At 35.4% G+C, this 24549-nt stretch overlaps 1 protein-coding gene across 5 annotated transcripts in view; it reads left to right on the forward strand.

Moving 5' to 3' along the window:
- Positions 1-24549, forward strand: part of LOC100735053 (disintegrin and metalloproteinase domain-containing protein 32) — a 125172-nt gene that overhangs the window by 83139 nt on the left and 17484 nt on the right. For all 5 annotated transcript variants that reach the window (XR_010044355.1, XM_063239653.1, XM_063239655.1 and 2 more), the window contains exons 13-17: positions 8942-9034; positions 10527-10725; positions 15374-15479; positions 16899-17082; positions 20202-20285. Coding sequence is in view for 4 of the 5 variants with exons in the window: in XM_063239653.1 (XP_063095723.1) it covers positions 8942-9034; positions 10527-10725; positions 15374-15479; positions 16899-17082; positions 20202-20285 (666 nt within the window). In the remaining variant the exon portion in view is untranslated. The remainder of the gene's footprint in view (positions 1-8941; positions 9035-10526; positions 10726-15373; positions 15480-16898; positions 17083-20201; positions 20286-24549) is intronic.

Consider the following 24549-nt stretch of genomic DNA (forward strand, 5'->3'; position numbering starts at 1 on the left):
CTTAATCGGTTTTTAAAATCAAATCTCTTGAGATATAATTTGTATACAATAAACTAAAGCCATTTTAAGGTTGAAGTGTTTTGACAAAATTTTGAAACTATTGACACAGTTAAAATACAGATTTTTTCATTGTCCTACAAAGTGTGCTTATGTCTTTTTGCAGTCTTTGCCGCTTTATTCATCTCTAAGCAACTTTGATGCAGTTTTGTCTGATCTAGAAAATAACACAAATGGAATGATACAGCATTTATTCTTTTACATCTGCATTATTTTAGTATAGTGTTTTTATAGTTCTTCTACACTGTTTTATGGCACACTATCCTGACCCTTTAAATTCTGAATGATATTTCATTGTGTAGATCTGTCACACTGTTTTTCATTCACCTGCTTATGGATGTTTGCGATTTTAATAGTACTAGTCCATTACCAAATTCATAAAAGTAGAATTGCTGAGTTCTATGGTGTTTGTTTATAAGAAATCGCAAAATATTTCTCAAAGTGGTTATATTATTTTATTCTCTTAATAGTAACAGATGAAACTTTTTATTTGCTAGGAATTACATTGAACCTGTGAATTACTTTGAGTGGTATGAACATTTTGTCAGTATTCATTCTTCCATTTTGTGAATGTGTGATGTCTTTCTATTCTTTTTTATGTGCTATATACCGTCATTTATCAATATTTGAGAATGCCCATTGTACAGATCATGCGCTTCCTTTTTGAAATTTATGTCTAAGTTCTTTTGTAACTATTGTAAGTCAGTCTAGTTGCTTGATTTCTTTCTTAGCAATTTTACTCTTGGTGTATAAAAAACCACTGACTTTTATGTTTTGATTTTATATCCTGCAAATTTGCTGAAATGATTTATTACTTCTAGTCATTTTTTGTGGGATCTTTAGATTTACTTCTAAATTTAAAAATCGTGTTTTCTCCAAATATATGTATTTTCTTTTTTTCTGTTGAGATATATTTTATTTCCTTGTCTTATTTTTCCTATACTTGCTATTATGTTCTTTTCCTGTAGATATGTAGTATGTTTCAAAATCGTACTGTGAAGACATCAGTGTTGCTCATTTTTACTGAGGTGGTTTTTTTGTTTTGTTTTTGATTTGAGTTTTTTTGTATTACCGTAAGAATTTTAAGATTGTTTTTTTCTAGCTCTTTGAGGAGCCTCATTGGTATTTTGATTGAAATTGCATTGAAATTGGATTTTTTACAATATACACTCTTCCACTTCATGCATACGGCTCTTTCCATCTCCTACGTCTTCCTTATTCCTTTCTTTAGTATTCTATAATTTTTATCGTAGAGGTATTTAATATGTTTAGGTTAATTTCTTGGTATCTTATTTATTTTCTGGCTATTGTGAATGAGGTTGATCTGGTTCTTACTGGTTTCATAATTGATACATAGAAAAGCCACTGATTTTTTTAAATATCCATTTGTTCTATAGTGAGGTTGAACTGTTACTTGTGTATTGATTTGTTTTTTGGTCAGGATGCTAAATTAATTGGAAGAGACTGAACTTGCACAGTATTACCATATCTGTATAAAATTGGATGTTCTAGTGTTTGGCGATTAAATACTTACAATTCTAATATCTTCTTGTTGTATTTTCCTGTTTTCAATATGTAGTAATCTTCTATACTCTGCTAACTGACTATATTTTAAGGTTTATTTTGTTGATATAACTTCAACAACTCTTGCCTACTGCAGATTCCATTTGCTTGGAGTAATTCTTCCCATTCTTTCACTTTCAGTCTGCAGATGTTTCCACAAAAGAGATAAGTTCTTGTTTGCAGAATATTACTTAGTCTTGATTTTTAATCATTCAGCCAATCTGTGTCTTTGATTTGGAGCTTAAGACCATTTACATTCGTACTTGTCATTTTGTTGATACTCTTGTTTATACTGAAAATGTTCTGTGCATTTCTCTTTTTGTGTGTCTTACAAATTTGATCACTTACTGTATTAAGTTTTGATTCTTTTGCATTTCTCTTTTGCTTATGTTTCTTCTGTAATGTTGGTCTAGTGGATATAAATCCTCTTGGTTTATATTTATTTTATAAGGTTTGGTTGTGAAGGATAACTTTGCAGCATACAGTAATCTTATTTGGCATTACTTTTTTCCAGTACTCAGATATATAGGGGTGATACAGAACTACAACGAGTGTCTAAATTTAAAATAATTACTGCAGTAAATGGCACATTGCCCTTAAGTTCCCATAAAATATTCCACCTCACTATGAACACATCCCATTATTTTTGCCAGTTTCTCAAGCAATTCTGGAGGTCTTCTTTCATGAGTGTCTTTATGAGGCCTGAAAAATACAGTAAATACTGCTGCCAAGTACCATCCAATGGAAAGGCAGGCTTGTAAACGCTTTGGGATGTGTGCCCAGCTACCTCATATGCTGAGCCTTGCTGTGTGAGACTTCTGGATGTTCTCCAAAGTCAACATGACTGTGAGAGGGAAACATTTTAAATCAGTTTAGGACATCAAGGCAGCCATGACAATGGAACTAAAGATACTCATGACCAAGGACTTCCAGACTTGATTCAGAAAGTGATGAGAATAGTGTGCTTGAACCAAGGGGAAAATATCTTAAGGATTTGTGGCGATTTATCTCTTACTGTAATAAATTTGTAAAACCTTTTTAACACATACCATACTTTCCAATCAAACTTCATACATGTTTTGTTTTTGCTGTTTTGAGACAGGGTCATGCCATGCAGTTCCGGCTGGCCTTGAGCTCACTTTGTAGCCCAGGCTGGTCTCAAACTTGTGCACATCCTCTTGCCTCAGCCTCCTGAAGTCTGGGATAACAGGTGTGCACCACCATGCCTGGCAAACCTTATATATTAGTTTATACTCTCTTGGCTGTTAGAATTTCTGCTGAGAAACCTGCTGTTAGTCTGATGAGTTTGTCTTTAAAGTGACTTAGCACTTCTCTTTTAAGATTCTGATTCTTTACTTTTTGAAACTTACCTATGTTGTGTAGATGTTCTTTTTTAAACCATGACTGCTTGGTTTTAAATGCTTCCTATATGTAGATGTTCACACCCTTCCAAAGATTTGGAAAATTTTCTGTACTTAATCATTGAGTGTTTTTTTCTGTACTGTTTGCATGTGGCTCTTCTTTCTCTACTATATTGATTATGTGGAAATTTTATCTTTAAATACTGTTTTAGAGATCTTGTATTTTTCCTTCATTTTTCATTTTAAAATAGCAAAATTTTACATTTATTAAAGATAGGTAAAGAAATAGGCACTTCAGAGCAAATTTGGGCCAAGTAAAAAGAAAAATACACTGTCCAGCATGAGAGGGGATTGCCAGGAAGGACCACTCTGGCTATGTTCTTGTTTGCTGCTGTCAGAGTGTAATGTTATACCACGTCTGCTGTCAAGATAATCTCTTTTTCTGCTTGATCAAAACTGAGACTTACAACTGAATTTTTAGCATGAGTTTTTGTGTTTTTTTCCTAATTTTCTTCTTTTCCTTTTTTTCTTTAAAATCTATTTAAATATTCATCCATATCCTTCATTGTCTTTCTTAATTCATTCAACCATTTACTTGTATTCACTTGGATTTCTTTGAACTTCAAACATGTCATGCTTTTAATTTTTTGACATTTTTTCCACTTCAGTTTCTTTGGAATTTGTTACCGTGGCATTGTGATGTACATTGTGATGTATACTCAGTGATAACATTTGTCACAGGGAATTTGTACCTGTGCACAGTATATCTTGGTTCCTTTTATTTTCTCTCTCCTTGCCCCTCCTTTCAGTCCCTTTCCATCCTTGTTTATGAAAGCTTCCTTTCCATTTTTTCTTCTAGTCCATTTTTTCCTTGGTTTTGTGATGTATTAGGCAAACAGTAAACTAACTTTTTTCCTTGTGTTTCTCTACTGAGTTTGTACATTTGTTGGTCTAGATATTTCTTCTTCGTTATTGTGTTGGCCTTCATTGTGTGCAGCTTTTTTCTTCCAGTATGATTTAGGATGTCAGTTTATTTTACTTTTAATTGAAATCCATAATTTCATCTCCCTTAAGCTTCTTTAGTTATGATTCATTGGTTTTGATACAAAGTGCCCTGCTGATGCCAGTGAGACACTTTGTGTGAGAGTTCTAAAAATGGAGATAGTCTAGTATTTCAGGCGGATGTGGTGATGCAGCAGAATATTTGAGATGTGTGTTCTGTGGTTACTCTTATCGTGAGGGTGGTATCCTCTTTCAGGAATGGAAATTTCGATGGGCGCTCTTAGTTAAAAGGATTCTGATGCTGGTTACACCAGTCATGCTAAAGGCCCTGAAATTCTTACCCTTTAATTGGATACTGGTGTGTATTTAGTTGCTTCTTAGGAGTAGGAGCTGGGATCGTAATTCCTCCTCTGTAGGCCTCATGTTCAGTTTGATCAGCCACAGTGGTCTGGTCAGGGAAGCTGAGACTGGTGGTGTGGAGGACCTGCCTAAACGCAGTGTCAGGAGCCATTGGTTTTCTCCGTTCTCTCTGCAGCTCGGGTAGGAGTATCTTCTCAAATGCTGGAGCGCAGCTTCTCCCTAGGTGTGCCTGCCTGGGGAGAGGAGGGCAGCGCAAAACTTGCATCACCCCTTTAAACTGAAGTATCCTCTAGGTTTTGAGTGGGCAGGTTGTACCTGCAGTGGCTTATTTAATACCAGCTGAGCTGGGAGTGCAGCTCAAAGGTTGAGCTATGACATGCAGAAGTCTCAGGGCTCAGTTCTCAGTGTGAAGGGGAAAGAGGGATGACGGAAAGGGAGACCCGAAAGAGGAAAGTAAAGGACAATTACCAATTTTAAAAAGAATGAAATGAAAAATAAACATAGAAATGAAAAATGAAAAATATATAAGGTAAAAAAGAGTGAAAAGAGAGGTAAATAAGAGAAGTAAGTAAGATAAATCCATAAAACAAATAAGAGAAAAAAGATGAAAAATTCCCCTTATTCAAGGTGCTTGGAAACTTCAGTGAGGACAGCTAATCATACACTGCTGATCGGACCTCTCATGGTGTCTGTCCTAAGATTAGATTTACCAAATATAGCAGGATAGGGATTTGCAGCTGTACCTTGTTGAAAATTCTCTCAGCTCTCACCAGAAAAACCAGCTTAGACAGAAGGTAGGTGCAGCAAATGCTTCTTGTCCAGGAGGCTAAGTTAAAATGTTGGCCAGGCAAGGGTATTTTCTTCCCAGGGCACTATAGCACATAATGCCGCACTAAGACAGTGTTTGATTCCCATGCCTATTTTAGAAAGACGTTGTTTTCCTTGGTAATGAGGTAGGGGACTTTCTTATACATTTGGATGCTAACTCATGTCAAAACAGAATGTTTGCAAATATTTTCCTTCATTCCATAAACTTTCATTCTGTTGATTATGTCCTATAATGCACATATGTCTAGCATGTGATATAATCTGTGCTTTTGTTATCTCTGCTATTGGTGGCATATTTGAGAAATTGTTACCAAGAATAATATAAAAAAAGTTTTACCTGTTTTATTCTAGGGAATTTGTGGTTTCTGGTTTTATAATTAAATTTTAAGTAATTCCCTTTGCTTGTATGTGTGTGCTGTAGACGTGCAGTCGTGGGGTGACGCCTAGCCCACAGCTCACTCTGGCAAGCACTCTGCCACTGAGCTGCATGTGCAACCCTCTCTTTAATGTTTTTCAAGTTAATTTCTGTCTGGTGTAAGGGCATGGGCCAATTACTTTTTTTTTACCCATTTCTGTGGAGCTGTGTTTGGATACATGCTTGCTTGGATCCTGGTAATTCTTAAATTAAGTCTGCATTTCTCTTACAGATATTTTGCCCTTATGTCTTTGGTAAATTGTTTAGGAATACAGACTGGGATTTTATCATCTTGTTGATATCTCTCTGGCATTGTTCATTGTTCCTTCTTTAAATATTTGACAAGATTTACTAATGAAGCCTTATCAGGTAGGCTTTTTTTGTGGGTGGGTTTATTACTTGTGAATTCAGTTTCAGAGAGATAGACAGACAGACAGACAGACAGACAGATAGAATCACTTAGATTTTCCAAAATTTTTGTCATGCTTATGTCTTTAAAATGTCCAGTGGGTGAGACAAGAAGCCCAGCCTGGTTGACTTCTCCAGGCCCCGTCTCAAAATAAATTTTAAATAGAAAAAAAAAAAAAAGGATATAGTTCATTACAAAAGACTTAGGTTCAATTCTTTGTCAAAAAAGTTATGTTTTTCTGCCATATTTATTAGTATAAAGTTGCTGCTGCGTCATTTTTTATTTACTTTTAGCAGAATCATTAGTGATACTTTCCCTCTTATTCTTGATATTGGTACTTTGCACTTTTGTTCTTGTTCAGTGTACACAGAATTTAAGTTAGTTGTCTTTTTAAGTAGCCATCTGTATCTACTCTGATACTGTTATTTGTTCATTTTCATCCCATTTTTTTCTGATCCTGCCTTAGTATTTATATTTGTTTTGTTTATTTTCCGCGTTTTAAAAGTTGAAGGTTAAACAACTGATTTTCTTGTCTTCAACATTTCTCTTATATGCGTAATTGATATGTGTTTTGTGTATTTCTTCTGTATGGGTGAGCTGCATCCAGTATATTGTGTTACACTTTAGTTTATCATTCACTTTAAAACATTTTTCTCTATGATTTCCTCATTATGTATGCATGGGAGAGTTATAGGTTTGTTTGAGGTTTCCAAATATTTGGGGATTTATCAGTTATCTACTTGTTGTTTCTTAATATTACTGAGTATTCAGAATATATATTCTGTGTAACTTCAGTACTTCCTAATAGAATGAGTCTTGTTTTGTGTCTGCTTATAGTTTTGTTATCTGGGCCCTCTATATTTGAAAATAAACTGATTCCTGGTAGTAATTAGAAATACATGTCATTCAGTAAAAGTTGGTTGTTAGTAAAAAATCCCATACTATTGTTTTTCTTTTCACTTACATTTACTGAGACAGCAGATTTGAAATGTTATTACTATTGTTGAGTGTCTATTCTCTTTTTTAAAATTCTTATTTCAATCTGACATTTTTACACTAGGCTTTGAAGCACTCTTCCTTAGTTCATATATTATTAGGAATTTGTCTCCTTGATGAATCAACTCATCATAAAGTCTCATTTGCTGTTGGTAAATATTATTTACCTGGATTCTTTATGCTGCCTGAAATTAATATAATTACTCCAGATTTTTATGATTAAGATCTACACACCTTTTTAAAAAAAAAATCTTTTCTACTTTTAGCTATTGACTGTCTTTATGTAGATTCCTTGTAGATAGTACATGATTGGGTCTTACATTTTTATCCAAATTGATAATCTCTACATGCATTTCTGGGTTTGGTCTGTTTTTTTTTTAATGTAGCAAATATGATTTACTTCTTATCTTTTTTGTTTTATCCAAATTTTTCTCTTGTGTTCTCTTTTTTAATACATTTTGATATTGTTGTATCTCCCTAATTGTATTGTTACTAACATCTGTTTATTTCTTACTAATTCCTATATTTTAGTGGTTTATTAAAAGTTTATTATATATATATTTAACTTATCATTTCCTCTTTTCCATTTATCATGGTATTCTTACCATACACTTCTCTGTATATTATTAACCTCATTAATATATTAGCATTATTTTTTACTTTATATAGTCCATTTCATTTTAAGGAAATTTCTAAAAGGAAAAATATTCTCATTTCTTCATTAAAATACTCCATTCATTTTTAAAGATTCGATTTTCTACTTTTTTGGGGAAGCAGGGTCTCACTTTGTAGTTCAGACTAACTTTGAGATGATGGTGTTACCCAGAGTGGCCTTGAACCTGTACCAGTCCTCCAGCCTCAGCTTTCTGAGTGTGGAAACTACATGGATCCACCACCACACTCAGCTTGAGTTTCTGCTTCGAGTCATTTTGGTTTAGGGTGCAGAAACTCATTTAGAAATTTCTGTGATGCAGATTAAATGACAAATTATTTCATGTTTATTTTTATGAAAATGTGTTTATTTAATATTCATATTTAAAAAGTATATTTACTGATTGTAAATGATATACAGAAAAACTTGTTTTCTTTTGGTTCTTTAAAGCAAATATTCTGTAGTTTTCCTATTTTATTTTTGATTAAAAATCACTAGTAATTGTTACCTTCTTGTACATGAAGGAATTTATTTTTCAGGATATTTTCAACATATTCCTGTTACTTTTTTTGGTTTTTACCAGGTGACTGTGAAGTATACATATTTTTCTCTATTAGTGTTCCTTTTTGTAATTAGGTACATTTCTTGGATATATAGTATATTTTTGAACTCAAATTTCATACATTTTAGGTGGTGTGATATTGTCCCATAGTTTATGGGGGCTCTGAATTTTTCCTTTCCTCTCTTTTCTGTTTGAATGTTTTTGTTACTGTTTCTTCAAGGTCACCTAAGTTCTTCATTAGAGTGTAGTATAATTTTAAGTCCATGTACTGATGACTGCTGTGTAAACTCCTAACCCTCGTTCACTACGTAGCACGATATACAGCAGTAACCTGGCCTGCAAATGCAGCAGCTTCTATGGCTCATCTCTGTCTGAGGTCATCGCAGCTTGCTTGAAAAAATGCCTTCTGGTAGAAAGCTGCACACTCAGAGCTTGGTTCATTTGTTTCACTTCTCTAATTAATCATAATTCTATTTGGCCGCTATCCAATTTAAAACAAAACAAAAACAGAACAAAACAAAACACCTTCATGTATTTTCCCAGATATCTCAGTAGATAGGAAGATACGTGGAATATCAGTTACTCTGCTCTGAATGTTTAGAGTTGTTAAAGTGTGTGTCAGGAACATTTACATCCAGTTTCAGAAATCAAAGACTAAACCCAGTAAGTAGAACTCCTTTGAAAATTTTGCTGTGGTCATGATGAAGTTTTCCTTGTACTTCCCATTTGTTTATAGCAATGTGGACCTGAGGCCTGTTGTAATCATACATCATGTACACTGAAGGATCAGTCACAGTGTGATAAGGGACCATGCTGCAGTCAGTGTCAAGTAAGATTCATATTTATTAACATTAAAAAGTATATACTGAATCATGTATAGACTGAATGAGAACACTTAGAAGTACAGGTTCAAGTCAGAGTAAATGATGTTTTAAATACGGAAAAAGATAAATTCAGAGGTAGATTTCTGATCTTATGAACTTGGGTGTTGCGGCCTCGTCTAATGCCCCCATTCTCACTGATTTAATGCTGTAGTTTTTAATGCTTGATTGAGAGTTGAGCCTTGATTGTAGAGCTCCTCAATACAGAAAATCTCCAGTGAAAAGGGCAATTAGTGTTTCTCTTCGGTGTTCCTGTTCAATACTCATTCTCTCCAGTGGTTATACTTTCATACATGAACACATCAATAGTGGTTATAAGTAGCTGTACCTAGGCAGTTGAAAGACACAGCAATTTTCCATAGAAGCATGAAAAGTAAATCTCACTAAAGTAATATTTTCTAAATAGTCCAAGTACCAAAAAGTTTAAACTGAACTTGTTATTCAGAGATTGTTTGGCAGAACAATCATATTTTAGTTTATCTGCTGGAAATATTCACTGTTGTTTTGTTTTGCTTTTCATTTTCTAACATACTGTGTTTATATCAGGTACCCTCCATAGGAATATCTCTGTCTAACTACCAACAGTAGGCCTTGTATTACTGACTATCGTTGAGTGACAGTCTCATGTTTTTTAAACAATCTTCTCATACGTTGCACTTTAACCTCTGTAAACTTTACATCCACTTGAAATAATAAATGATAAATTATGACCTAGATGCTCATTTTAGATTCTTACATAAATGAAAAAATAAAGAAAAAATTAATGAAGTGTAATGTAAATCAGAAAAAATATATTAGGGTTCTTTCAAATAAATCCAGAGTTGCATTAGCTCTGTTCAGTTTTTTCCCTCCATTCATCGTTGTTTGATATTTCTCATACAATTTTAAGTATTCCATACTTACATTTGTAAGTACTTTGAGAAGGTAGTAGTTTGAGGTTGGGCATGGTGATACAGATCTGTAATCTCAGAATTTTGGCCCTCCAAGGCCATAGGATCAGATCACAAATTAGAGGTTAGCCTGAGGGATTTCTGACAATTGCAGAAAGCTTTGAGGAGAGAAGGCCCTGGGTTCAATCCTCAGTACTACAAAAACTTAAAACATCTAACCAAACCATAACAATGCAAAAATTGCAGTTAATGTGTGTATATTTTACTGGGAAATTGACCTAAATAAATATTTTCACCCAAAAGTAATAATTTTTCTCTCTTATCTTAGAGACACAAATAAAACTAGCTATCCTCACATCAGGTTTTTATTCTCCTTTTTCTCACATAATATTATCTCCTATTTTAATTGATAACAATTTTAGTTTTTAATGATTTATAAAAAAGTATTGACAGATATTTATGAACCAAAAGTATAAATAATTGTCATAATTTTGAAATAAATATTGACAAATATAAATATTATGCATAATGATTTACTTCAATTTGTTAGTTTTTACAAGCAGGCACTCTCTGCAGACCCATCCAGCATCCTGAGTGTGACATTGCTGAGTACTGTAATGGAAGTTCAGAACACTGTGTGCCTGATATATTTGTGAAAAATGGACATCTTTGCAAAAATAATACATATTTTTGTTACAATGGAGACTGCCATGATCTTGATAGACGTTGTGAGAGCTATTTTGGAAAAGGTAATTTCTTTGTTACGCAAAATAGTTGGCCTTTTATATTTCTAATCTCGTCAGAAAAAGATGAAATATGTTCACCTTTGTGTAACATTTGCATTAATTTTTTCATACTTATTGACATAATTGACAAATAGAAATATCATGTCTTTAGATATATATGCCTTGATGTTTTGATATATGATGCATTGTGAGATATTCACTGTAATCAATCTAATTAAAGTATCATTTCACATAGTTACCATTTTCTTTCTGTTTGCTTTTAAAATATCTTAAGGCTGCTTTCTTAGCAAATTTCAAGAAGGCAATACAGTATTATTTATTATTTTGTCATATTGCTGTACTTTACGTCTCCTGAAGTCATTGTGCATACCTGATGCTCTGTATCTCTTGACCAACATATACCTGTTCTTCCCTTTTCCCATCTTCTGACAACCACCATTCTCTCTGCTTCCATGAATGTGGGGATTTTACACTACATATATGTGAGATCATGTAGTGTTTATCTTTCTAAGCCTGGCTCATTTTGTTTAGCACAGTATCTTCCAGGTTCATCCATCCATGTTTCCATGAAATTCTGAATTTCTTTTTCTAGTGAGGTAATTTTTTTGTGCATGTATCTTTATGTATCATCAGTATCACATTTTTATTTATTATCCTGCTAGTGAACATTCAGTTTGTTTTCAAATCTTAGCTATTAAATATAGTTTCTCTCTGTATATATATATATATATATATATATATATATATATATATGAGATAATGATCTCATTTCCTTGAATGTTTGCCCAGAGTTGGGATTCTGAATCATAATATAGTTCTATTTTTAATTTCATGAGGAAGCTTCATTGTGTTTTCCATAAAATCTACACCAATTTGTATTTTTCCACTAATAGCAATGCACAAGACTCACCAATATTGGTTAACTTCTATCTTTTGTTAATAATAATTCCAGTGCTATGAGGTCAGATCTCATTGTGATGTTTTTTAGTATTAGTGATTAGTAATGTTGAGCAATTTTAAAAAGGCCTGTTGATACTCTGCAACTCTTTTTTAGGGAAATTTATATTCATCCTCTTCATATTTTTTAATTAAGTTGTTATAATTGTTGTTAACTCTTGTTGCTACAGTTATTGAGTTGCATGAGTTCCTTATACTACTGGAAAATAATCCATTAGAAGCCAGTCTAAATGTTTCCTAGTTGGATTTTTACTCTCTTGATTGTTTCCTTCACTGTGTTGACTTTTAAGAAGATACAAGCCTTCGTACTTTCACCTATGACAAATCAAATCATCAGCTATGTAGGAATGAAAAAACTGTAATGTTAGCCGAGCTCAAGGAAATATTTAAGAATCTGAGATAGTACAACAGAGCAAAAGAAGACAATAATTACACAGATAACATTGCTGCAGAGAATACCTGAGATCTCTAAGGGTGGTTACGAATGAAGAAGAGAAGTGATTTTCAGGACCAGCCACTTAGCAGGTCCCTTTGTGACCTCCATTGCATTGCTCTGTGAAGACCACAGATCTTTTTGCCGCAGCTACTTCCTCCTATCCCCCTTGAGTAGATGTGTCAGTACACCCACCCTACTCTGCAGATGGCCGTGGTTTAACTATACTGGTAAACTACTCTGGCTCTGGAGGTTCCACCCTCCTGCCTTGTATGGACAGCAGGCTCTGGCATCATAGCTCCCTTCCACACCCACACTGCGTGCTCCAGGTCCCTAAGCACTTCCTCAAAAATTTAAAAATAGGAATTTGCTTGTGTTTTTGGTGCCAGCACTGCGTGCATATTGTCTGCCTCTCAAACTCTGGAACTAATAGAGCAAAAGATTAATGCTGCTCTGGGACACAGAGTTTCTTGTTGCTCCAAGCCGTAATTTCCAGCTCTGCTGCACTCCAAGAGTACCCACTTTGTGACCCTTTAAGCCACCATCTCAGAAAACCAATCTGCTTCCTTCATCTGGAGTCTTTATGGCGTCTTGTGTAGTCACACTTCTAACTGTGAGCAAGGCCGATGTCTGAGCTGCATATGAGAGTTCACATCAGCCCTAAGGGTGCACAGGTATTGAAAGTAAATGGATGGCAAAGACATCCCATGATGTAGGGAAGGGCAAACTCATCAGGATCTGACAATTGTAATTAAATGTATGCTCAACATCAGAACACTGAAATTTATGGAGCAAATATAAGTAGATATGGCAAGAAAAAAGAGTGCTCCTTAATAATAGGAATTTTCATCCACCACTTTCAGTAACACACAGATTATCATGACAGGAAATCAATAAGGAATTACAGGAGTTGAACTCCATTTCCAACCAAATAGGCCTCACAGACATGTACGAAACATTCCCTCCAACACTAACAGAATATGTATTCTCAAGCATACAAAACCTGTTTCAGGAGAACTGCTGCGTTAGGCCATAATAAAGACCAGCACAGTTCAGAGCACTGAAATCACAGAGTCTTCTCTGACGACAGGGCTATGGAACTGAAAATCAGTATTAAGTGGAATCTCAGAAAATTCTAAAATTTGTGGAAGTTTTACTACATGCTCCTGAACAACCAGTGGACTAATGAAATTAAAATGGAAATTAAAAATAAAAAAGAAAACATAAATAAGACGGAAAGAAAATAAAGGGCTGGGGATTTAGCTCAGCGGCATAAGCGCCTGCTTTGCAAGCTCATGGTTGTGAGTTCGATCCCCGGTACCGATTAAAAAAAAAAAAAATAGGATGTATCGTAGGGTATGGCTATTTAGAGTACTGTATTTTTTAAAATTCCATAAACACTTTTTTAGCACCCTCAATCCGTGAAGCATTTTGCCTGCACCTGAAATACACTGATAGACAACAACAAAAAAGATCAGTATTCCCGTGGAGTTATATCCTAGTGAAAGGAGCAGACAAAAAAAGAATGAGTCGTTAGTCTAAATGACTTATAATGATAAATGACTCATTAGTCACTAAAATATTTCAGTGAGGAATGTCGTGATAGCAACCGAACCAATCAAAACAAGGCAAAAAAAAAAAAAAAAAGTAAAAGCTAATAGAAAAAGGAACAGGGTGATAAGACAGAATCCTCATGAATGTGTGTAGTCAGGATTTACAAGGAGGGCAAGACAATATAGGACACATAATATACAGTATTATAGTATAACATGATGGTCACTCCAAGAGTCAAATACAAAAGAAAGAGTGAAGGAAATCTGTCCACACTGACACCCAAAAAATCCAGCTGAGGGCCTGGGTTCTATGACAGTGCCCACTATGAGTCCGCCTGGAGGCCTGGAATCCACAACAATGACTCACGCAAGTCTGCTTTCATGGATCTGTGCTGGGAAGGCCTGAAGGTCAGTGTTGGAAGCTAGAAAGTCTGTGCCAGTAGGATGAAGGATCTGTGCCAGCAGGCTGAGGGTTCTGCATTGGAGCCAAGAAGTGACACTCAAGGACTAGAACTGCCCCCCAAAAGTACCCCAGCCACCCTCAGTGACAACAAGGTCCGGAGCTCCTCATACAATGAGAACAGCTGAGTTCATATAAGGATGTCAGTGTGACAAGTTTCTCCTGCAGATTGAACGGCATATATCCCCCCACCCAGACGCAGGAACTGATGCTCAAAGTAAGCACCAGAGCTCCCCCAAAGTGAACCTCAGCCATTCTCAACAAGGTCCTGAGCGCCTCTGATGATAACAGCCAACTTCATATCAGGAAAGATGCTTGACAGGCTCTTCCAGGAGAATCAGTGGCAGCAGGAGAACCAACAGCTCCACTGCTTCCTCCCTGATTTCTCCTTTTATGTTGGCAACAATCCTTATGTTACCCATGCTCAACACCATGATTCAGTTCAGCTAGTATTACCAATTTTCCATCAGTTAGAATTCCAGCACAGTGAGGCTGCTTTAGATACTACATTCAGAGATGTTTCCCTCTCAAAGAGAAATTTCAGAAGAAAACTGCACACTCAGAAGGAGATACTCAATGATTGATTTGGGAAAAAGCATATCAGGAAGAGAAATACAGGTAATATTCTGATAGGGTGAATTTGGTGTGTCCTAGGATACAGGGTAGTATGGCTGAAGTACGGTGGGCTAGTGGGTCAGCCTGAGGAAACAACGTGGTAAAAACTGGATTGTACTGTTAGTGTGATGGTGCACCAGTAGAGAGATGTAGGTAATACTGAGACCTGGTTTTTATTTTTTGTATTGTTTATTAAATTGACCACTGAGATTTACGGTTTGGAGAATTATGAGGAGTGCAGATTATAAGCAGGAATTCAGTTGGAAAGTAGCATGACATAATATGGCAGAATGTTGGTTATAGAGGCAGGCAGATGCTCTGGCTCATTTAGGCTGTTTACTGTCAGTAAGACTTGGTGCAGCTGATGGAGGCAAGTGGTGAGCGATAAGTGACAAATCAAGGATGATTTCTAAGATTTGTATGAATGCCTTGTTGACTGACGGTTCCATAAACTGAAATAAGATTATCTGTCGATAACAACTGCAAACATTAATAACTTTCAGTTTCCTTTTTCTTTTTTTCCAATCTCATGAGGAAATAATGGAGAAAGAGATAAAACATAATATATGCAGCATGGAGGAAAGTCAAGGAGGAATATGGGTTTTGATTGAAATATATTTCTAACTTCCACAGGTTCAAAAAATGCTCCATTTCCCTGCTATGAAGAAATCCATTCTCAAATAGATATGTTTGGGAATTGTGGTATGGATCGGAACCGATATAAAAGCTGTGGTTGGAGGTGTGTTATACACATTATTAATGACGTTTTCAAATCTCAGTTTGATGTTTTGTTTCTCTTTAGTGTATGTCCTTAGTTTTAGTCATTTCAGGTATCACATGTGTATGGGAGAGAATCTCAAACAAAAATTCTTTGAGTCCTTGTCATTTTCCTTGTGTCATAAAATTCTATCTATTTTAGAAACATTTTTATATGTAGGTGATCATTAAGTTTTCAAATCTAATAGCAAAATCAAACTTTCATACCCACTGTACTTTGTCTCTCCAATCTTACTAATTTTTGCTTTATTCTCATAATTGTTAATCATTTTATTATCATAATGACAAGATAAATGATTCTTTGTATCACCATTACATTCACACTAGAGATAACAATACTTCCTGTATCATAAATGCTATTTGATCTTTTTAAGACACATTATTTACTATGCTTAGAATAACAGTATGCTTAACAAAAACTCATATCCATCTGTTTGTAAGTTAAAAATAGGACCTAATGTGTGAACATAATATATTAAGACAGTAAGACCATCATACTGATGACAGAATGTATTATATGGTTGTAGTACCTGTCTTCGGGGTTAATCTTATTATTGTTAAATATCAAGGAGTAAAATATTTCACTGTTTCTATTAGAACATGAAAAGTTGGGTGTAAATTATATAAAAGTAGATACTTTTCTCAGTTAAAAAAAATGAAATGTTTGATTTTTGCTTTTTGATGATGGAATATTCCCATCCACGTTTGCTCTTCCAAACAGCACTCACAAATGTCTTTGAAATAAGCTCAATTTCTTTTGCATTTCAAGAGCAACATTTTGTTACAAGTTTCTGTTAGGAACCTACTATGTGCCACATAGTGGAATCAGTAGTGGTTAGTCAAACATATACTCTAGAATTTGTATTATTGGTAAACATACGATGTAACTTTTGGTTTCCTCAATTTGTTAAGAAGTATCTAATTCTTGAAAATTTACTGACTTGTGACTCAGAGTATGAAGTTTTCCAAAACTGTTAGGTTAGAATGTATGCCTGTCTTACATTTCTGTAAGGATTTTGTAGCATGTTTGTAGCATGTTTAATGGAATTTATATCACATTTGATGCTAGATTATGAGGTCTTGGACAATAGATGTAATATCTTACTCATTATTCTGTTCTATAGGAGATGTAAAATATTGGAGCAAATTTATTATTTGAAAGTAAATATAAAATATATGTGGTGAATAGAAAACTGTTAGTACCACTGAAAGGTAAATTTAGATCAGTGGGTTTTTAAAAATGTCAGTGTCAGCACTTCACAGGTTCCCTAAGTACATTGTCATAAATGGAGGGACTTTTACATTTTGTCAAAGTAAGAAAATAAAGGCATTATTCATAAGCAACTAATGTATAATAATCTTATCATTTTATTGTTTTCAGGAACCTCTTTTGTGCAAGATTAACTTGTACTTATCCATTTCAAACTCCTTATATTAAGCCAGGCATTTCTGTGATTTATGCTTATGTACGAAATAAAGTATGTATCAGTCTGTGGAATTCTTCATTACCTAGAGCCCAAGATCCATATGTGGTGAAAAGTGGTGCTATATGTGATAATGGCAGGGTAAATGCTTTAAAATACTTCTAAAAAGTAGTCTTATTCATTACTTTAATCAATATTTTAATATCAATTTTTAATTTGCTATAATTTCTGTGTAACTTTCTGGATAGCAAAGGGAAATGGAGTTGTTGTATTTGCTTTAGAACTTCAGTGTTGTAGACAAGAATCCTCCCAAGTATATTCAGCTGGAGTGGGGAAGACAGAGCTCTTGGGAATACACTATAGTTAAGCAATTTATAGCATGTAAACATGCTTTTCTACAAAGACAAAAGAAGGTATCCCTCTTGTCAGTAGATTCTGTGAGTTAGAGTGCTCTAAAGGAATATAATCAGTATAAAATATATGTCTAATTGTGTGAGCAGATTTCCTAAGTAGTTTTAAGGATCAGGGGAATCCGCAGTGATCATCTGCATGCTGGAGAGCTAGATGATCAGCCTAAGGACAAAATGATCGTAAAAAAAAAAAAAAAAAAAAAAAAAAAAAAAAATGATCAACCCAGGAATGTGGAAGCCACAGAACAAAGGGATCAAGAACACAACCAGTCTAGCCTGAAGGGCTGGAAAAGCCTGAAGACACTGGAGACCTGGGGACTGACCTCTGAAGGCAGTGGCAGCAAAGGACACATCTGCAGAAGACAGAACTCTTCAAAAGCAGCACTCCCTTCTTATTTCCGTTTTTTATTCTCTCCAGACTATAAGCCTATGGTTGTTACCACCCACAACTGCAGTGGGTCTTCCTGCCTCATTTTGCTGGCCTGTTTCAGTTATCCATAGACGTACCCAGAACTGAGCTTTCCTAAGCTGCTAGGTGTTTTTTTATTCCAACCAAGTTGACACATCACAGTTTCATGTATGTCTTGGTGGCCCTTTGGGATAGGGCACAGCTTAGATAAGTGTACTCCATTCTTGACTGTACCTTTGCATCAGCTATAAATGTTGATGCACATAGATTTGCATTCTTACTCTTTCATTCCATAAGTGCCCTTGTGCAAATAGCAGTAATAATTGCTATTATTATTATAATTATTAAATATCTTGAAGCCTTAATATCATAGAAAGTAAAATGTATGTATATTAATAGCTACTCTTAATGGTTCTATAATTTAAATAAAGTATAAAACTAGGCTTTAGACTTAGAAGTCATAAATGCCTTCTTGATTAGAGCTGTACGACAAAGAGCTTAGTAGAGCTATTAAAGCCATGCACCCAAAACATAATAAAAATGACATAAGTAAACAGATGGGGTTGTAGTCCAGAGTTGCAAAGAGAACCATTACATACAGGACACATAATCTATAGTATTATTTATAATGGTTACCCAAGGAATGAAATACAAAGTTCAGGAAATCTATCCATAACACTAAAGACCTAGAAAATCTGGCTGAGGGCCTGGATCCATGGCAGTAACTCGCATGAGTTCAGCTAAACACCTGGAGCCCACGACAATGACCCATGCAAGTCTATTCCATAGTTTTGCAGTGGGAAGGCCCAAAGGTCAGCGGTGGAAGCTAGAAAATCTATGCCAGAGAGGTGAAGGATCAGTGCCAGTAAATTAAAGATTCTGCAGTAGAGCCAAGAAGCGATGCTCAAAATAAAGACCAGGGATGCCCTGAAAAGTACCACAGCCATCCTTAGTGACAGTGATGTCCCAAGCTTCTCCAGTGATAACAGCCGAGTTCATATCATAAAGCCAGCATGACAAGCTTCTCCTGGTGATCAAACAGCTCACATCTTTCCCTCCAGAGCCAGAAAGTGATGCTCAAAGTAAGGACCAATGCTCCTCCAAAGTGAACAACAGCTACTCGGAGCAACAAGGTCCCAAGCTCCTCCAAAGATACCAGCCACATTTATATCAGTAAGCCAGCGTGACAAGCTCTTCCAGGAGAACCAACGGTTCCAAACAACAGCAATACTTAAGTGAACCCACAATGCTGCTCTTCCTCTCCAAATCCCGTTTTTATGCTGGCAACTTTCCTCAGGTGGTCTCTCCACACTCACCACGCTAATTCAATTCAGCTGGTGTTTAAGTTGACTACTAGGTACCAATCCACTAAGATTGTTTAAGGACAGAGTCTTTTAACCATGCAAAGTTCTCAGAGATAACATGTGTAAATAAATTTTACCATATAATTTTCAATGATACTATAAATTATACTTGATGAAAGTTTTTGGCAATTTTGATTCCTTAATTTACATCTCTGATTCAGTTTCACATGAATCAATCCAACCAGGCCTACATTTCTAAAGGAGATGTTAGATACACCACTAAATTACAATTTAGGGAAGTTGATATTTCTATAAATGCTAAAGTTGGGAATATATCTTTAGTTTGACTATTATAATTTAATGTCTAAGAATTGCTTATGATTTTTATTTCATTCCATAATAGAATAATATACATCTCTATTACATTTTAATCATAGCACTTATTTTATCTTATTAATAACTTGAGGCATGAATAATAATTGCTCCATGAAAACTGAATATATGCCATATGAATCTTATTTTTTTCTATGAAAATTTTGATAGTAAGTACTGGCTATTCTTTCACCTCTGCTGAAAAACACTTGTTTTTTTTTAAAGATTTCATGATATTTTAATAAAAATTAGTTATTTGGTTATAATATTTTTGTTATGGTCAATCTCATTTTCATGAAAATTGTCCATTTCCTTGCCATGAATCATGCTAAAAATTATTCACTGAAATGATGTACTTGATATTTGTAATACAAGTTTAAGTTTCCAGCAAAAAATAGTTACCTTCCTCTTGCTCCATCATCACTCTCCACACAAGAGCTGTGCCTGTTACAACTGACAAATATATATCGACATGTCTCTGTCACCCTAAGTCCACGGTGTACATTACCATCACCAGGAAAAATGTCCACACAAAATTAACCAACACACATCTAAACATCCTGAAAGAAATTTTAAAATAATTAAAACTAAACGAACATGAAACTATAACATTGACATTATCAAGAGTCTTGCAAACATGGTACTTAGAAATATATTTACAGCATGTGAATAGTTAGGATTGTATTTTATAGAATTACTAATAGTAATGTATTGGTGGCTGGATCTTTGCGTATTGAAAATGTTTTCGTCTGTGTTTTTCTTTAGTTTTGTGTAAATGGTGTATGTGTAGAATCAGGACATGTGAGGTCTGACTCAATTAGGTGTACAGCGCAATGCCATGGACATGGGGTAAGTATAAACACATCTCTCTTAGATGCTTTTTAGCCTCACTTGTTAATTTATCAATACTAGTCTGTGCAAGGCCCTGTTGCATCTAGCTTCTATGCAGAGCTGAACTGAGTAACCAAATTCAGCGGCTCAATACTTTGTGTTGAATTGAAATGCTGATGCCATCAAAAAAGTGTTATAACTGTACACTTTTTAAAAAGTCTAAAATTGTTCACAACGGGAAGATAATTTCCTGCCTTTGTGAATATAGGAAATCATGAAAAACTTTATTTTGTCTGTCTTTTTAAAAATATTCTTTGTTTTTTAGAGCTTCATATTCATATTCACAGCAAAATTGAGCGAAAGCACATAGATTTTGCATAGACTTCCTTCACATCAGTTATACACAGCTTACTCCAATTTCAATCTCTTGTACCAGAGTGACAGTTTTTGCAACTGATGATGTAGATTCACATATCACCATCCAGTTAGCTTTCATAAGAGTTCAGTCTTGGTTTTGACAAAGAATGTGTTTTTGATCGATGTATGATGTCATGCATTCACTATTATCTTGTAAAGTGTTTAAACTGCTCTAAAAATGTTCTATGCCCCATCTCTTCGTATTTCCCTTTAACTCTTGACAAGAGCTGATCTTTTTATTCTCTCCATATTTTTCATGCTATTAGTATTTTTAAATTTTTATTTTGAAAAGAATAAAACTAAATTTAAAAAACTGAGATCATTCAAAACAAAAGAATGGACATAGTACATAATTTAAAACCACAATACAAGGTGATCTATAATGGTTACCGTGATAACTCTTATTATCTTCAATAGGATTGCCCATATCATCAGGCACAATAAAATTGAACTTAGTAGTAAAAACAAAACATTGGAGCCATTATAGGACTTAAAAAGAGATTAATAGTCAAACCAGAATGAGTATCATAGTGAATCTTACTGTCTTCAGAGTAGTTGCCTATACTCTGACTTGAAACTGTCAAACATAGCAGATGTGAATAAAATCAGTCAAGACAAGACAGTGATCGAACAAGACAGATTCAAATAACATTAGTCAAAACAAGGCAGTGAAAGCAATACAGGGTTTCAGATTAAGTTAATAGTAGATTTAAAATGTTTACCATAGTATATCCTGTTGTCTTTGGAATAGTTGTCTATGCTCTCAAATTTAGTACAAATAGACAAAACTGGAACAGAATATAAGCAAACTAAATAGAGTGATGAAAGCAATATGGGTTTCAAATCATGATATAAGATTATCATTGTCCTCTGCCTTCCCTGTTTAGACAGTTCCTCCTCTTTCACTTTCCCAGGGGGCACTGCACATTTGTATCCCACTAACTCCTTTAGATTAGGGAGGCAACCTGCACTTAAGTGGTTCTGAACCTTTTTACCTGAGCTTGGTCTCAGGTTGTATCCATTTACTTACAAGAGCCTCAAGGTCTTCCTTCCTTATAGCTGGGTAGTTCTCCATTGTATAAAAATATTATGTCTTTCCAACCAATCTGCAGCTGATGTGTGAGCTACCCCCACTTTATTCTGGTTCCCTGTCGTACAGAGCATGATTTTCTCACCTTTGACTTTCAGTATATAAACCCTCTTTCAGTTTAAATACATTTCTTTTATAGAGCATCTTGATGGACCCTCCTGATCTACTCTGCCGGTGTTTCTTTTTATTAGTGTATCGAGGCCATCCATGTTAGCAATTATGGCCAATCTTCTCTGCTTCATCTCTGTCATGCTATTTTTCTGCCATTGGTTGCCTACTTTTCTCCTTCATTCCACTGTCTGCCCCATTAAATAAGCCTCCTCTGTCGCTGTTCTTGAAACCATGGTCTTTTTTTTCTCTCTCTCTAGAATGTCCTTCAGTATTTTTAGTAGGGTTTCATTGGTGGTCACGAACTCCCCCAGTTCTTTGTCGTGGAAGCATCTTGTTTCTCCATTAATTTTGAGAGAGAGTTTTGCAGAGTATACAATTTGGGTTGGAGGTTATTTTCTTTCAGGGCTTGGATTACTTCACTCCAAGCTTTTCTTGATTTGATGGTTTGTCGAGAAGTCCGTCATGATTCTCATGGGTTTTCCTTTATAGGTGATGTTTCTTTTTTCTTACAGCTTTTAATTTTCTGTTCTTGTGTTGGATTTCTGAGATCTTGACTATTATATGTCTGGGTGTAGATCTATTTTGGTTATAGCTGGCTGGAGTTCTGTATGCCTCACATACCTGGATATCATTCCTTTTCCTATGCTTGGGGAATCTTCTTTAATTATTTCTGTAAATAGCCTTTGTATTTCATTTGTGTTTATCCCTGCTTCTTGATTCACTTTTTTATTGAATTATATATCCTTTTGTCATCTTCTAGCCTTTGTATTGTTACTTCCATCTTTCCTTTTGCAATCACACATTGCAAACCTGTCTTCAAGGTTTGAAAGTCTATCTTTAGTTTCTTCAAGCAGTTTTGCCAGCTTTCAATAGAGCTTTTAATTTCCTGGTAGTCTCTTTGAATCCGTTTCATGTATTCTAGATATTTTTTATATTCTTCATCGAAGCTTTCTTTCCTTTTTCTATGTTCCTCCATGCTTCTATCTATGTCTTCTTGAGAGGTACTTAGCATTTCTTTTATTGTTTTTCTTGTATTTTCCTTTACTTGTATTATACTTTCTGTTTTTAGTTTTTTATAATGTCACCAAGGTAATTCATTTTGTCCAATGCTGCTTTCTCAGGCACCTCAGGTATGTAATCCCTGACCTCTTCTATGTTTTCCTCTCCTGGGCCAGTATCACCAAGCAGAAAAATAAAGAGCTCTCTGAGAGAAACAGCTCAAATGCTTGAAAAAAACATCGTAGAGAAGACCAGACGGAAGGAGATAGGTCCTCTTGACCCAGGAAGAAACTAAAGGGGAAAAGAAAATCGTGGACAGAAGACCACGTGCTCTCACCAGAACCGATCCCGTTGTGTAGGAAAAGCCACTGGAATCCAAAGACATGTGGTCATGGTGAAGTAGGGGGTTGGTGAACCTGAGGGCTTTGGCGGGAGAAGGCAGTCGTGGAGGGTAGCTGCAGAATGGAGAACAGCACTCAGCTCGGAGATCTGAACTGGCTCACAGTGAGTGCAGGGAAATCAGTCCTCCCGCAGGAGTGGGCAACTGGCTGGCGACATTTTGGAGGCAGGCAAGATAAACTCGGAACCCGAACTGCGGCAGCTTCAGTCAGCTGTTCTAGTGCAGAGCAGATTGATGAGAATTGCCTGGACTGCGTCCTACCTCTGTGTGCAATCCAATAGCCCAGGACCAGGTCTCTCTGATGCTATACCTTACCAGTCTGCCCGCGCAGTACACACTAACATGCTGAAGACTCCCAGTGCTTGACCAGCTCGGAAGGGGCCAGCCTGCCCTGCCTCTGCTTGTTCCTCAGTGGTCATCAGCAGACTGGAGAGGGCAGCAATTCCTAGCCAGCATGCTTCAGGGTAATTGTGGCCAGTACAGGAAGTGCCAGGAACCCCGCTTATCCACTTATCTGGAAGAAACCAGAAACACAACAAGAGGAAGAAACAAAAGGAAGTCTCCAACCCCCAATCCAAACATGCTATTAGTATTATCAATTATGTATATTTTTCTAGTAAGACTTCTTTCACTTAGTGATACACATGCAAATTTCTTCCAGTTCTTTTTATGGCTTAGTAACATTTTTAATAAAGTTCTTTTAAGAAAAGTTATAGGTTCACAGCGAAATTGAGAGTAAGACAGAAATATTTCCCATATACCTCCTGCCTCAAACACACACAGCTGTCTTCATTGCCAGCACGTGTCTCTGGAATGGTGCAGTTGTTACAAGGACAGATTTTCACAGGCTGTTCATCACCCCATGCCCATCTAGTACATTAGGGTTCTGTCTTAAGGTTGTACATTCTGTGGATTTTGAGACATATATGACACTTTTATCAATACTATATCAGAGTATTTTCACTGCTCTAAGAATCTTCCAAAATTGGCCTTTTCATCTTTTGGTGATCCTTAACCCCTGATAAATAGGTTTTTCAATCTTCATAGGTTTTTCTTTTCTACAATACCATATTATTGGAATCACACAGAATATAGACCATCTGGATAGCTTATTTTGCTTAGTAATATGCATTTAAAGTTCCTCCATATCTTTGTGTATTTTGAGATCTATTTTCTTTTTAATGATAAAATAATATTCAATTGTCTGATATACTCATACATCCATTTACCTACTGAAAAGCATCATGGTTGTTTCCAGGTCTTAG

The sequence above is a fragment of the Cavia porcellus genome, unplaced genomic scaffold (genome assembly GCF_034190915.1).
Source record: "Cavia porcellus strain 051 isolate PalLab524CR breed Dunkin Hartley unplaced genomic scaffold, mCavPor4.1 scaffold_29, whole genome shotgun sequence".
Lineage (NCBI taxonomy): Eukaryota > Metazoa > Chordata > Mammalia > Rodentia > Caviidae > Cavia > Cavia porcellus.